The following is a 13,718-nucleotide window of genomic DNA, read 5'->3' as shown; positions in this document are numbered from 1 at the left end:
TCAGATCAAAGTATAAGCTGGATCAAATATTCTATTCAAATAATATAACATTGTTGTTTTTGCACCAAACATGCTGTACTATATGGAATTATGGCCAACATTTTCAACTTTGGTTTCATCAGACCGTAGCACATTTTCCCACATGCATTCGGGAAATTTCAAATGCGTTTTAAGCAAAATTGTGAAACCAAGCTTGAACTTTTCGGACATAATTCCAAAAGGTGTGTGGCGCAAACACAACACTGCTCATCACCAAAAGAGCACCTTAACTACAGTGAAACATGGTGGTGGAAGCATCATGCCTTGGGGCTGTTTTTCTTCTGCTGGAACTTAGACAAAGAGGAACCCGAGGGAATTATGAACAGTTCCAAATACCAGTCAGTGTTAGCACAAAATCTTCAACCTTCTGCTAGAAAGCATGAAAATGTAATTAAAAGCCGACTCGAACATCTAAAATGTATTTGGGTTTATAATCAGAGGCACTTTAAATTGTCAAAGAAAAAGAAAGACAACAATTTGAGAAAAAAATGGAAAAAAAATAGGTTGAGTCGGAGGGTGCCGAATTGCGAGTATGTGGGGGTCCACTGTATGCGCAACCTACTGTCGCGTTCGGCAAACCGGGTAAAAGCACTTCTACTCGCTTGGGTGACCGTGACATAGACATAGCACCCATGGGAACTCTAAACATTTGCAATGTCTTTTTTTGTAATGTGAAAACAGAGCCACCAAAGATGACAATGGCCGATGTTTAGGCATTGTTCGTGTTTACATACTGTATATCATATTTGTTTGAATAAATTATATACATACCGTATGTTGGGCTTTTGAGGTAAGGACTGAATTTGTAATATTTTCAATATTTTAATGATTTTTTTTTTCTTTGTTTCACAGGCACCTGCATTTTTCATAATTGGATAGATGGATAGATGTGTGTCACTGAAATATGATGAGGCAACCGTATGTATATGTGAATATTGACTACCTTTCTGATTTTTTTTTCTTTTCTGCAGGCAACGTGGAGCCAGAATTGCTTCACACTTACAGCCGAATTGATCCTTATGACACGTTGATCCTGTGTGTGCGATTGGCCGTCCTCACCGCCGTCACACTCACAGTCCCCATTGTGCTATTCCCCGTAAGTTCACGCTTTCTTATGCTCGGAGACTACAATACAATTAATCAAATTTTCCCTGCCTGTGTGTTGCATGTATGTGTGTATGTATGTATGTATGTATGTATGCATGTGTGTGTGCGTGTGTGTGTGTGTGTATGTATGTGTATGTGTGTGTGTGCATGTGTGTGTGCGTGTACACAGGTGCGCCGAGCCATTCAGCACATGTTGTTCCCCACCAAGGCTTTCAGCTGGCTGCGGCACGTCGCCATCGCTCTGGTTCTGCTCACGTTTATCAACATGTTGGTCATTTTCGCTCCCAACATTCTGGGCATCTTCGGAATCATTGGTCAGTACAGTAGTTCCCAAACTTTTTTTTATTTTTTTGCAGCGCCTCCCTTTTGGAGATGAAATTATTTTCAGCCCCCCCTCCACACACACACAGTTTATCAATAAATACGCATACGCTTAGCTTACAAACATTATTCCTTGGGAATCAACAAAAACATGAACAACAAACATAACTCCAATAATCACTGCAGTGGTCTGGAGTTTTACAGTTGAAAAATTACACTGGCGAGTTTACCAAGCCACCAAGAATAAACAAAAACCTAAGCATTTTTATGATGCTAAAATTTAACGTCTTGAATTCCTGCAGTCATTTCAGTGGCTGGTGTGGGCTTGCTTTGTGCTGCAGATTTTTTTCTAATCGCGGACACAACTGTGAGACAGCCTCTCGAAGTTCATTTTCAATGTCCAGCTTTGACTTGTATTTGGTCTTGATTGGGGCAACTGCAGAAAACCCTATCTCGCACAAGTAGGATGTGGCAAAAGGCAGGAGTGTGGCCATGGCTCTCAGTGCCTAGCAGTGAGTAGTCCTTTTCCACTCCAATCCAAAAGGCAGCCAGTGTCTTGGACTGAAACTGCAGCCTCAGAGCTCAATAAACTGGTGCTCTTCTGCAGCGCTGAAGTCAGCAGCTGGTCTGGCATTGAAGGGGTCTCGGATCCAGTCATATTTTGCAGGATCCTGCTCTGGGAAGTATCTCCGGAAATGTTTTTGGAGAACAGAGATATGATTTTTGATGCATGTGGTCATTGTGTTTTGCAGCTTGTTGGCACTGATGACGGATTTCAGGTTCTCAAAGGAATCCATATTCCCATCTTTCACTCGCTGCTCCCACATCTCTAGTTTTCTAGTAAATGATGTGATTTTATCTGGCAGGTGTGGAAGATGTGTGTTGGTACCCTGGATCTGCGGATTTAGTTCATTGAGTTTTTGAAAGACGTCACTGAAGTATGCAATTTTCATAACAAAGTTGTTGTCTCTAAACTTTTGAGTAAGATCATTACTCTCCTCCTCCAAGAATACTTGGATCTCATCCCGCAGTTCAAACACCCGGGATTAAACTTTACCCCGTGACAGCCACCGAGACTTGCTGTGGAACAAAACTGCTGTGTGATCAGAGCCAATTTCTTCACAAAGTGCGGCAAAAATCCGGGCTTTAACGGGTCTTGTTTTAATGTAGTTCACTGTGGCAATGATGTCCGTCATTACATCGCTCAGTTCAGCGCTCAGCTGTTTGGATGCGAGCGCTTCTCTGTGGATAACGCAGTGAGTCCACTGCGCATCAGGGGCAATGCGCTTGACAAGCGCTTGCAGGCCTCCTCGTTTCCCAGCCATTGCCTGAGCCCCATCTGTGCAGATCCCCACACAGTCTTTCCAGTTCAGATTAGAGTTTTCAGGTATGTATCTGCAATTTTAAATAACTCGTCCGCAGTTACACGTTTGCAAAAAAGCAAATCCTCCTTCAGGTCGTCATTATCAATGAATCTGATATATGTTATCAGCAAACAATTTTTGTTACTATCAGTCGCTTCATCCATCTGCAGAGCAAAACGTGAAACTCGTATTTTGTCGTTAAGATGCTCCTCTATGTCTTTTGACATGTCATGAATGCGCCTCGCAATAGTGTTGTCTGACAGTGGCATTGCCTTTAGCTTACTTGCTGTAACTTCCTCGATCATGGTTGAAACCATATCAATAGCAAACGGAAGTATTAACTCCTCTGCGATGGTGTGAGGCTTTTTACACCTAGCAACTGTGTATGCCACTTTGTAGGAGGCAAGTTGGGCGTTAGATGACACTGATGCTGCTTTAGTAAAGAATCTCTGTTGTGCACAACAGTCACTTAATTTTTTTATGAAGAAATCAGTGGGTTTGTGTTCGGGATGTGTCAAAATGACGCCTCAACTTGCTTGGCTTTATGCTGTCAGCAGCCAGTATTTTGAGACACAGTACACACTGCGGTCTCTCCTCATTACCAATTGTTGTACAGGTGAAGCCGTGGGCAAGATAGGCGTCGGCTTACTTGTTGATTCGTCATCTGCTTTGCGTTTAATGGGTACTCCTCTGAAAATTTGTTCCTCTATTGTTTACATTTTTTTTAACAGCCCTCATGGTGGTGTTTTTAAGATGCTCGGTAGTAAAATGAGCTCCATGTGCTGGGTGTAACTTAATAATGAAAAGTGTTCATGGTAGCCCTGAGCCCCCCCTGTCATAACGCACGGGCCCCCCTAGGGGGCACGCCCCCCAGTTTGAAAACCACTGGGTTAGTACAACGTTGGATATATTGAGCATATAAATGTGAATCTATTTTGTGCTATGATTAAAAAAGACGACAGATACTGTATGTGGGAAAATATAATCTTTTGCCTCAGCAGAAAATCTATATTCACTGGACACAAGCATTAGGTTCACCTGCACAGTATCTGTTTTCTAAGCGCTTGTCTTCAATCGGGTTGCAGCTGATCTGGAGCCTATCCCAGCAGACTCTAGTAACCCTGGGTTAGTCGCCAGCCAATCACAGCACATACTGCACACAGACAAACAGCCATTCACACTCACAATCACACCTACTGACAATTTTGAGTCTTTATTTAACCCAACATGCATGTTTTTGGAATGTGAGAGTAAGCCTGTGAACTTAGAGAAAACTCCAATACATGCAGTTTCCCAACAGTTCTACCTTTTACAAAGATCCTCATGTTTAATTGACATTAGTCTCCATACTGTTACCCTATTTAGTCAGTATTAGAAACAGCATTCTGTATGACGCACTGAAGTTCTACACCACTGAGAACTTCAAGAACTAAAATAATCCTATTGTGAAAGAAATACCTCTCTGAAAGTGTCAATAAAACTTGAGCATTATTATATTTGTAAAGGCACTTACTATAATATACAGGTGTAACCAATAATATATTTTAGTTAGCTGTACAGACGGATTATGGCTTACTTATCTTGTCTTTGTTTACAGTCTGAACCAATAATGTTTGACATTCCGCTATCTCTTCAGTAGCTCTGCATGGCAATCTAAAAAAACGTGACCATTCTATGTTGACGCAAAAAAGGGGGAAAAAATGGGCAACCAAAGAGAGTCAATATTGTCCCGCTGATTCGACGGATTTGAGGTTACGTTTCATAGGCGAGAGGTGGAAGGTGAAAGCATTTCCGTTTATGTGCTGCCAAGGACGTCTTCAAAGTGGCCGATAGCTTGACAAACATGAAGGGGAACAAAGACAAATTGTCTTTAGACATACAGTACATTAACAGTATAGCAGGAAAGATACATCGAAGCAAGCAGGGAAGCTGGATCACCTGTCAGTAACAGGACTGTCAGAGAAAGACACACAATCACACTTACGAGTCTTCAAAGATCATACAGAAAACACTTTTGTTGTGTGAGGTGAGCTGAAGAAGCACTGCACTATTTATGTCCTCGGAACACATCTGGAGCACTTTTGCAAGGAAGACTGGTTAAATAGTCTCAAATCAAGATTGACTAAGCTAATAGACTCCTCCCCAAAAAGATGTGGATGCTGTCATTAAAGCAAAAGACAATAGATTACAGTATTAGTTTCAGGGTGTGTAAACTTATCTAACCAACGTTTTGATATATATATATATATATATATATATATATATATATATATGTCCCACCATTTTAAAATACATTGTATTGATGATAATCTTCAAGTTTTTGTGTTTTTTTTTATTTTATTTTAATTTTAATTTTTTTAAATTTTAATTATTTACCATCAGGGTGACAAAATTTCATGGTTTTTTGGGAAACCCCCCCCACTTATTTTGGAGTCTTCAATTAACATAAGAAACATGTTTTTGGAATGTGTGAGGAAGCAACAGTACCTGTAGAAAACCCACACAAACACAGGGAGAACATGCAAACTTATTGAACCAATATTAACAATTTCATATAAACAGTATATTATTGATCTGTTTTAAAAGCTGAAATAGGAAACAACAAAATCAGACCAAATCCCCACAATTGAGACGTTTCTTTACATTTGCATAAATCAGCTAAAATGGTTTCAAAAAAGTGTGGTGGACACAAATGGTTACGTAATTATCATTGATTCCCATGTGCAATGTGTCCAACTGGATTGAAAACGAAAACTAGCATCGAACTCACAGCACTTATAGCTCTCAAAATAATGAATGTTGGTTCACAAACACCGTATAAACACATACAAACAGGCAATATAACAATACTATGTGGAATACATTCTTCAAATTCTGTGAAAAACTGATTATTGTTCTCTGTTTGAGTAACATCACTTAATCAAGCCTTTTCTAACATTCCATGCTACAAAATAAGTACATTTTGTATGATTATTGCTGAAATCAGATTGGACCGATATCGGTATTGGCCAAAACTCAAGGCTCCAATATCGATATTGGATCGGAAGTGAAAAAGTTGGATGGGAACATTCCTAACCCAGAACTTGCTTTATTTTCTGGTAATTCAAACAAAAAAAAGTTTGTTCCACACTTTTATGCTTGATGGTTCCAGGTGCCACGTCTGCTCCCTGCCTTATTTTCATCTTCCCTGCTGTCTTCTACATCCGCATTGTTCCACAAGAAAGCGAACCTATGAACTCTGTTCCCAAGATTCTGGTGAGATCATTAAGACCAGTTCTACTTCTCGATCGTGTGAACCTTCCTGCGATACACTGATGCTACTGCCGACTCTTTGTTTTAGGCTGCCTGCTTTGCCGCCTTGGGTGTCTCCTTCATGATAATGAGCCTGAGCTTCATAATAATCGACTGGACGTCGGGGAGCAGCCATGCCGGCGGGGGCCACTAGAGCCTGCACAAGTGTGTTCGGGCTGAGGAGCGACGACAGTTAAGAGCTCGCACATAAAAACGTTAAGCAAAATATCACACTTGTATTGATAGAGGTGAAATAACATTTTACTTCGATGTTATACACATACACGCGCTGACCAGCTGATTAGGTACACCTAATAATGCTCATAAATCAGAGGCATCCATAATTTTATGATATTATGCGTCACTGTGGTGGAAAACTGCACTGCATCACGCTAAAGAACCTTTAACCAAAATAGTAGGAACTCATCCCACTGGGATGCAGTGCCGTTAACTACACACAAAAAAACTATTATAAACATATGTTATGTCTCGCTACAGATGTAATTTGATTGTGTCCAGTGAGTGTACCAGAGCAAAATAATGTTCTTTTATTTCATGAATTAACAAATGCAACGATGAGCTTTGAGCTGATCCAGCCAAGTTAGCCACAAACAACGACAGCTGGTACTGTAAAAACACATAGTTTGCATCGCATACATTTACAAAGTGTCGAAAACAAAATGGCTAATAAGTTATTTTCACGAGCACAAGTAGAGGAAAGACATTCAAACAGGAGTGTGTATTTATATAACTGCTATGTTGTTGTTGTTTTGTATTATTCATACTATATTTAACTACTATTGGAGTTAATTGCGATGATACATCATGTATAATTTGGTTTTGATTAACTTTAACTTAATGTAGATGATATCAAACTGACAATTGCTTATAAAATCTTGAACAACTACACACCTCTCTTTGTACAACTATGATTAAACACACCTGTGACCTTATATATACAGTTATGGACACGATTATACATACCCTAGTCAAATTTTGAGTTTGAAGTGAGCTTTAAATATGTTGAATAACTCTCTTTTGAGTGAAAATAACACAAAGTGCCAAAAACAGTAAGATACTGTATTAGTCTCACTGTTTTTTTTTTTTTTTTTGACATTTTAACAAAAAAATGAAAAGCATTCACACTCTCATTCATACCTATAGCCTTACAATGAACCTAAGCTGTTTTCTACAGAGTAATGTCCCAATGGAGATTCAAGCTTTAATTTCCTGACTGTGAACTAGAAGTGCTCAACACTAACCCACCGTGCTTCGACAGGCGTACCAATGTACCAAATTCATAGTTGGCGTTGAACGACTCGAAATTTGACGAGGGTATGAATCATGTTGGTTGTAACTGCGAATCAAATATAGCACTAACCTCCAAAATAATCATTATGGTCTTCAAGAAGTGAGAAATAACTCTTAAGAGACATTTTTAAAGGGAATGAGTGAATGACAAACATCTATCGAGTGTGAGCGCGTCTGCTGATGTACAGTAGTTAATGTTGACTTGCGTTGATGCTTTGGTTTCAGACACATTTTAAGATAAAAAGTCCAAATGTAATAAAACCTCCCTACAAGGCAGAGCAAGATAAATATTAACCCGCTGGTGGGATTGATAGTTAATTTGGCATAACAATAAAAAGCTCTTGTGAGTATTTTAGTATTCTGTTCTGGTTGATTGTTTATTGAAGTGACATTTTGTGCAGAGTATGTTACAGTATGTTTTACCTGATGTTGATAAGCCCCTATTCATTTGAAGCTTAATTCATTTAGGGTTATGGATCATGGTATTATTGTGGTGATTGTTTTTTTTCAAGACACACAACATACATATATTGTACTGGTATGTACTCTTTGTGCTTATTGAACAGTTTTCAATTTGATCAGTAGAAATATACTTTATACAATATAGTTTCTAGCGTAAAAGCATAAAACAAATTAATTTAGATATCTTTTTTTTTTAAAGAGCTATAATTATCACAAATAATGTGCTGGTTTTGCCCAAAGAGGATTTTATATTCTAACAACAGATGCCACAGTTTATTTATATATAACTATTATTTGTAGCTGTAACTGTGCTATTTTCACAGATATATTGTGAAAAACTCAAGGAAATCATTGTCTGTCCCTTACAATGTATTTGCAGTGTTTGAGCTTTGTCCTGTGTTGTGCAAGAGAGTTCTTTTTTTGAAAGGATTATGCCAAAATGACAACATACTACCTACTGTTTGAAAAAAAGAAAAGGCCTTTAACTTTTGCACACACAAATGCAAGGTCAGTGAATAGAATACATCAAGCATGCAATTCTTGTTACTAAATATATTATTGTAGCTGGGGTTACAATGTACTCAAATCTGGATATGACACAAAGTTTATGAATGGCTTTTCGGGAATGAAACTTGGCTTTATTTTGATGATGTGTATAAATGTAAACATTTTATATTTGTACGGCATACTGTATTTGCCATAGTAAAATGTAAAGTGTAAATAGCAGGAAGCATTTTAGTTTGACAATAAAATAATTGTTCACGTCTTGAGTCATCATTTCAGCCTTGTACGCCAATTTTTAAAAAATAATTTCTGAAGCATTTATTATTAGTATTATTTGTAGTTATTCGTTGATTATAATGACTTTAAACTGGTGAAACAAACAAAAAAAGTATTACTGCAATTTGCATCTGACTCAGGTTGACAAACGTCAATATTTTAAATTGTAATTGCATCTGAGCCATAATACATTTTAGAAGACTGATCTACAGTGTCCACCAGAGGTCGCTGCTCGTCAATTGTCGGCCTAACTACATACACATGTTTTATTTCTTTATTTAAAACAGTCTTGCCTTCAGTCAGAAAAATGCTCAAGAAAAGTACAACTAGTCTGCCTGAAAAATCTACAGAAGTACAGTAACAAAGTATTTGTAATTATCTCTCACCACTGGTAATTAAAAAAAACAACAAACATCAAAATGTACTAAAAATCATCCATCCATCCATTTTCTGAGCCGCTTATCCTCACAAGGGTCGCGGGAGTACTAAAAATCAAAAAACCTACCCTACCTTAACCCTTCACTTCATGTGGGAAATGCTGCAACCAAACTATTTCCATAACTCTCAAGACTTGTTCACCTGTCACTTTTAGATAGCTTACCACTCCCTAATTCCACACCTGTCCCTCTTTCCACGAATGCAAATTCCACAGATGTTAGCTATGATTTAGATCAGGGCTCTTGCCATATTTTGTTCTTACATGGGTCATTCCAGAATTGGAGGGCATGTTCTATCTCTTCCATGAACATGTCTTTTTGTGTAAATTATAGTTGTATTGAAACAAAATGTAACTGTAGCTGTATTAAAAGTGATTTATACATGTTATTAAAAATACCAAATAGCTCTTGCGCACCGCACCCACTTAAAAAAATCTTTTATCCCTCCCTCTTGATTATCAACTTTCATTATGTTGTCCCTCAACATACACACAACCCTGTGACTAAAATCAGGTTCACAATTAATCGATTAATTGACAACTCAAATAAAAGTAATACACAACTATTTTGATAACAATACCAGCTATTTTGATAATTCATTCAATTCGTTCAGAGACATTATTAAACTTAAAATTGCCCAAATCTTCTGATTTCAGAGGCATTGATGACAGAATGATAATTTTTGCTTATTTTCTGACATGTCACAGACCAATCCAGAAATGGAATCATAATCAATTTATTTATATATATATATATATATATATAATAGTCAGCCAGTTTAATTACAAAAATAATCGTTATTTGCAGCCATAGTATTCAGTAAATAATCAGTAATTAACATGTTGGTGAACTTGAAGCAGCCTCAGAAGTGTGTACGAAACTAGTAGTCCTTTGCATGAATCAGTACCCAAGAAATAGCTCTCAAAAGGTTTAGTGAGTACGACATCATTGCCTCTCGTGTAATATTGCTTGATTGTTGTTTACTTGTTTTGTTTCATAATAAAAACAATCCCACAAAACAACAATAATCAGTAAAAAGAGTAATTAGTGAACACATATTTTGCAATAAACTTTAAAATAAATTTGTATCCAAATATGTGATTAATCAGTGGAATAATTGATCAACTAATTGATGATAAAACTTCTATAATGGTAACCTTTTTAGCCATCTAGAGGAAGAGAAAAAAAGTCACCTACATGACTCAGCAAAAATTACTTAATCATCTAGCTAATCACTCTGACTATGCGAAAACCAAAAGTGAGTCCTCTCTCCTATTTTTCAGATATTTAAAAAAAAATTTCAGTGTGTCGCTCGAAATAACGTAACCATCTTACTCATAGTATCAGAAAAAACATCAATATCATTGAATGTGGGTGAAAATATTTCATTGTTTTCATTCGTTTTCCTATGATTAATGTGACCTATAACATACACAACTCATTAAAAAAAAAGAATATTTTTAAGAGGGAAATTAAATTCATATTTAAAATGCCTCTGATTAACCCAAAATAGTGAGTCAGGTATGTTAATCACTAGTGCACCTCTTCATGTGTTATGATCTCTTTTATTTATTTATTTAGTTTTGGCTTAGCATGACATTAGTTTTGGTTTGTATTCCTGTGTATCCTGTTAATGTCTTCCAAGCCTGCTCATTATGTCTTTGGTCTCCACCTGTTACCATCATCCCTGCTCCCCTTGTGTATCAGCCAATCAGCTCTCTCCATCCGCTTGCGTGCTAGAGGTGTGCCTTGTTGTGGTGTCAGTCTGTTTATTTTTAGTTCCCTGTTTCCCCTACCCTCTTCCTGTGACAGTTGTTGAAAGTCACCTACCCTACCTTAACCCTTCACTTCATGTGGGAAATGCTGCAACCAAACTATTTGTTTGGGGTTGTGTCTTTTCACCTGTTGTGGTGAATCTTGAGGTTTTGTGTTTTTCTCCTACTCTTGATCCAGTGACTCAAATATATGTATTTTTTGTCTTTGTGTTAATAAATATTTTTTTTGGAGTACTGTGTACCCTGCCTTGCCTCCCCTACTCTTCTGCGCTTGGTTCCACCTACCTTGTTTGCCTGCATTCCACCATGATGTACCTCCAAGTATGACGTGTTACAAATCCATCCATCCATCCATTTTCTGAGCCGCTTATCCTCACAAGGGTCGCGGGAGTGCTGGAGCCTATTCCAGCTATCAGGCAGCAGGCGGGGTACACCCTGAACTGGTTGCCAGCCAAGCACACAAACAAACGACCATTCGCACTCACATTCACACCTAGGGGCAATTTAGAGAATTAAATTAACCAACCATGCATGTTTTGAGGATGTGGGAGGAAACCGGAGTGCCCGATGAAAACCCACGCAAGTACGGGAAGAACATGCAAACTCCACACGGGGCGGGGCCGGGGTTTGAACCCCGGTCCTCAGAACTGTGAGGCAGACGCTTTAACCAGTCACTGTGCCGCTATACAAATAAAATGTATTATCAAATGAAACGTGAGACAAAACAAAAACCCTGAACTGGTAGCCAGTAAATTGTAGGGCATATACAAACATCCATTCACACATACAGTAAAAAAAAACAACAACACAGAAGCATGGGGACAGTACATGCAGACTCCGCACAGGAGGGCCTAAACTGAGATTCCAAACCAGGGGCCTCTCGACTGCTAGATCTGAGATCTGATCTGTTTTTTCTGTTTTAATTGTACTTATTTTTTTCCTGTTTTAAATGTTTGTAAGCTGTTATTTTCTTTGTTTTTAAATGCTTTTGATCATTGAGTTACCTTGTGTATGAAATGTGCTACATAAATAAATGTGCTTTGCTCTACCTGTTCACGTAATCTCTGCTCCCTCTGCGTATAAGCTAAATAGCTCTCCATCCGCTTGTCTGTGTGCGTTGTGTCGTAAGTCTGTTTATATTAAGTTCCCTGTTTTCCATGCTCAAAAGTCTATGAGGGTACATGTGGTGTGCTTCAGGGTTCAATTTTAGGCCCTTTATTATTCAATTTGTACATGCTCCCTCCGGACAGTGTAATGAGGAGGCACGGAGTGAACTTCCATAGTTGCGCTCATGATAAGCAGCTGTAAATCCAATGGGTGCTCTTTTTAACTGTATTTTAGACATCAAATCCTGGATGGCAGAGAACTTTCTCCAGCTTAACCAGGATAAAACGGAACGTGTTTTATCACATGGGTCCTGAGGCCCAGTGAGAGAAACTTTTAACTAAAGTACGAGCACTTTCTTAAAATCCCTCACCACAAGTGAAAAACCAGGGTGTTATTTTAGATTCTGATCTCACTTTGAACGCCGGTCCTCAGAACTGTGAGGCAGACGCTCTAACCATTCATCCACCATGCCGCCCCCAAAACAGTATTTCAAGTTTAAAATTACAACAGAATTTGGCAGCACGTATCCTCCCGAAGACCAAAAGGTGGGAGCACATTACACAGATTTTAAAATCTCTGTGCAGGCACTCGCTGCGCTGCTACCTCCTAGTGGTCAGTGGTCCCGGCCTGCAGTCCGGTGCAGATGGCTCCCTGAGATTTTGTTTCCTCACCTGGATGCTCTATAGTCGGCCTCAGGTTATCACGTCGTGCGTGTCTGTGTCCCTGTGAACAGGTGGCAGGTGAGATTGATTTATTTTTTATTTCTATAACGCTCTTTGATCTGCAATTTTTGTTTGAAAAGCATTTAAAAATAAAGCTTGATCGATTTACTGATTGAGGACAAGCAATACACGTCCTTGTTCCCTACTCATTCAAGAGTGGCAAACACAAGGAGCAACTCTCGGTTTCGCTTTCAAACTCGTCTGACTGCATTTTTGTTCCAGCATAGCTCATTTTTGTTCATACAAACACTTCACAGCAATTTTAGTACCAGCTCTTAAATACTTTAATCAGCGATGCCAAATTGGCTATTTATATCAGTCAGAGACAAATTGCATTCTGCCTGTAACTTTAATGTGGTCTTGCGGAAGTCTAACATGAAGATAAGGGTACTACTTTTATGGAGATGTCAGATTTTGAAAGGATTTTATAAAATCAACTAAATGAACTGAATATATATATACATATATATACATATATACACATATATACATATACACATATATACATATACACATATATATACATATACATACATACACATATACATACACATACATATATACATACATACATACATATATACATATACATACATACACATATACACGTATATATACATATATATACACGTATATATACATATATATACACGTATATATACGTATATATACATATATATACACGTATATATACGTATATATACACGTATATATACGTATATATACATATATATACACGTATATATACATATATATACACGTATATATACACGTATATATACATATATATACACGTATATATACACGTATATACACGTATATATACACGTATATACACGTATATATACATGTATATATATATACATATATACATACATATATATATACATGGGAAAAATATACTTTGAAGCAAGTGAACTGCTCTTACACCAAAGCTGCCTTGTAAGAAGTAATATCTTGCCAAGCAATAAGTTATCTTTCCTGGATCCAAGATATCTAATC

At 37.8% G+C, this 13,718-nt stretch overlaps 1 protein-coding gene across 4 annotated transcripts in view; it reads left to right on the top strand.

Annotated features, from left to right (window-relative positions):
* Positions 1 to 8,657, top strand: part of LOC133483388 (sodium-coupled neutral amino acid transporter 3-like) — a 31,587-nt gene extending 22,930 nt beyond the window's left edge. For all 4 annotated transcript variants that reach the window (XM_061784555.1, XM_061784553.1, XM_061784554.1 and 1 more), the window contains 4 exons: positions 1,011 to 1,135; positions 1,316 to 1,460; positions 5,983 to 6,086; positions 6,172 to 8,657. In XM_061784555.1, coding sequence (XP_061640539.1) covers positions 1,011 to 1,135; positions 1,316 to 1,460; positions 5,983 to 6,086; positions 6,172 to 6,276 — 479 coding nt within the window. In that variant the 3' untranslated portion in view covers positions 6,277 to 8,657. The remainder of the gene's footprint in view (positions 1 to 1,010; positions 1,136 to 1,315; positions 1,461 to 5,982; positions 6,087 to 6,171) is intronic.
* The last annotated feature ends 5,061 nt before the right edge of the window (positions 8,658 to 13,718 follow it).

Source organism: Phyllopteryx taeniolatus, chromosome 9, assembly GCF_024500385.1.
Source record: "Phyllopteryx taeniolatus isolate TA_2022b chromosome 9, UOR_Ptae_1.2, whole genome shotgun sequence".
In the NCBI taxonomy this organism is placed as follows: domain Eukaryota; kingdom Metazoa; phylum Chordata; class Actinopteri; order Syngnathiformes; family Syngnathidae; genus Phyllopteryx; species Phyllopteryx taeniolatus.
This window is presented reverse-complemented; position numbering and strand designations above follow the sequence as displayed.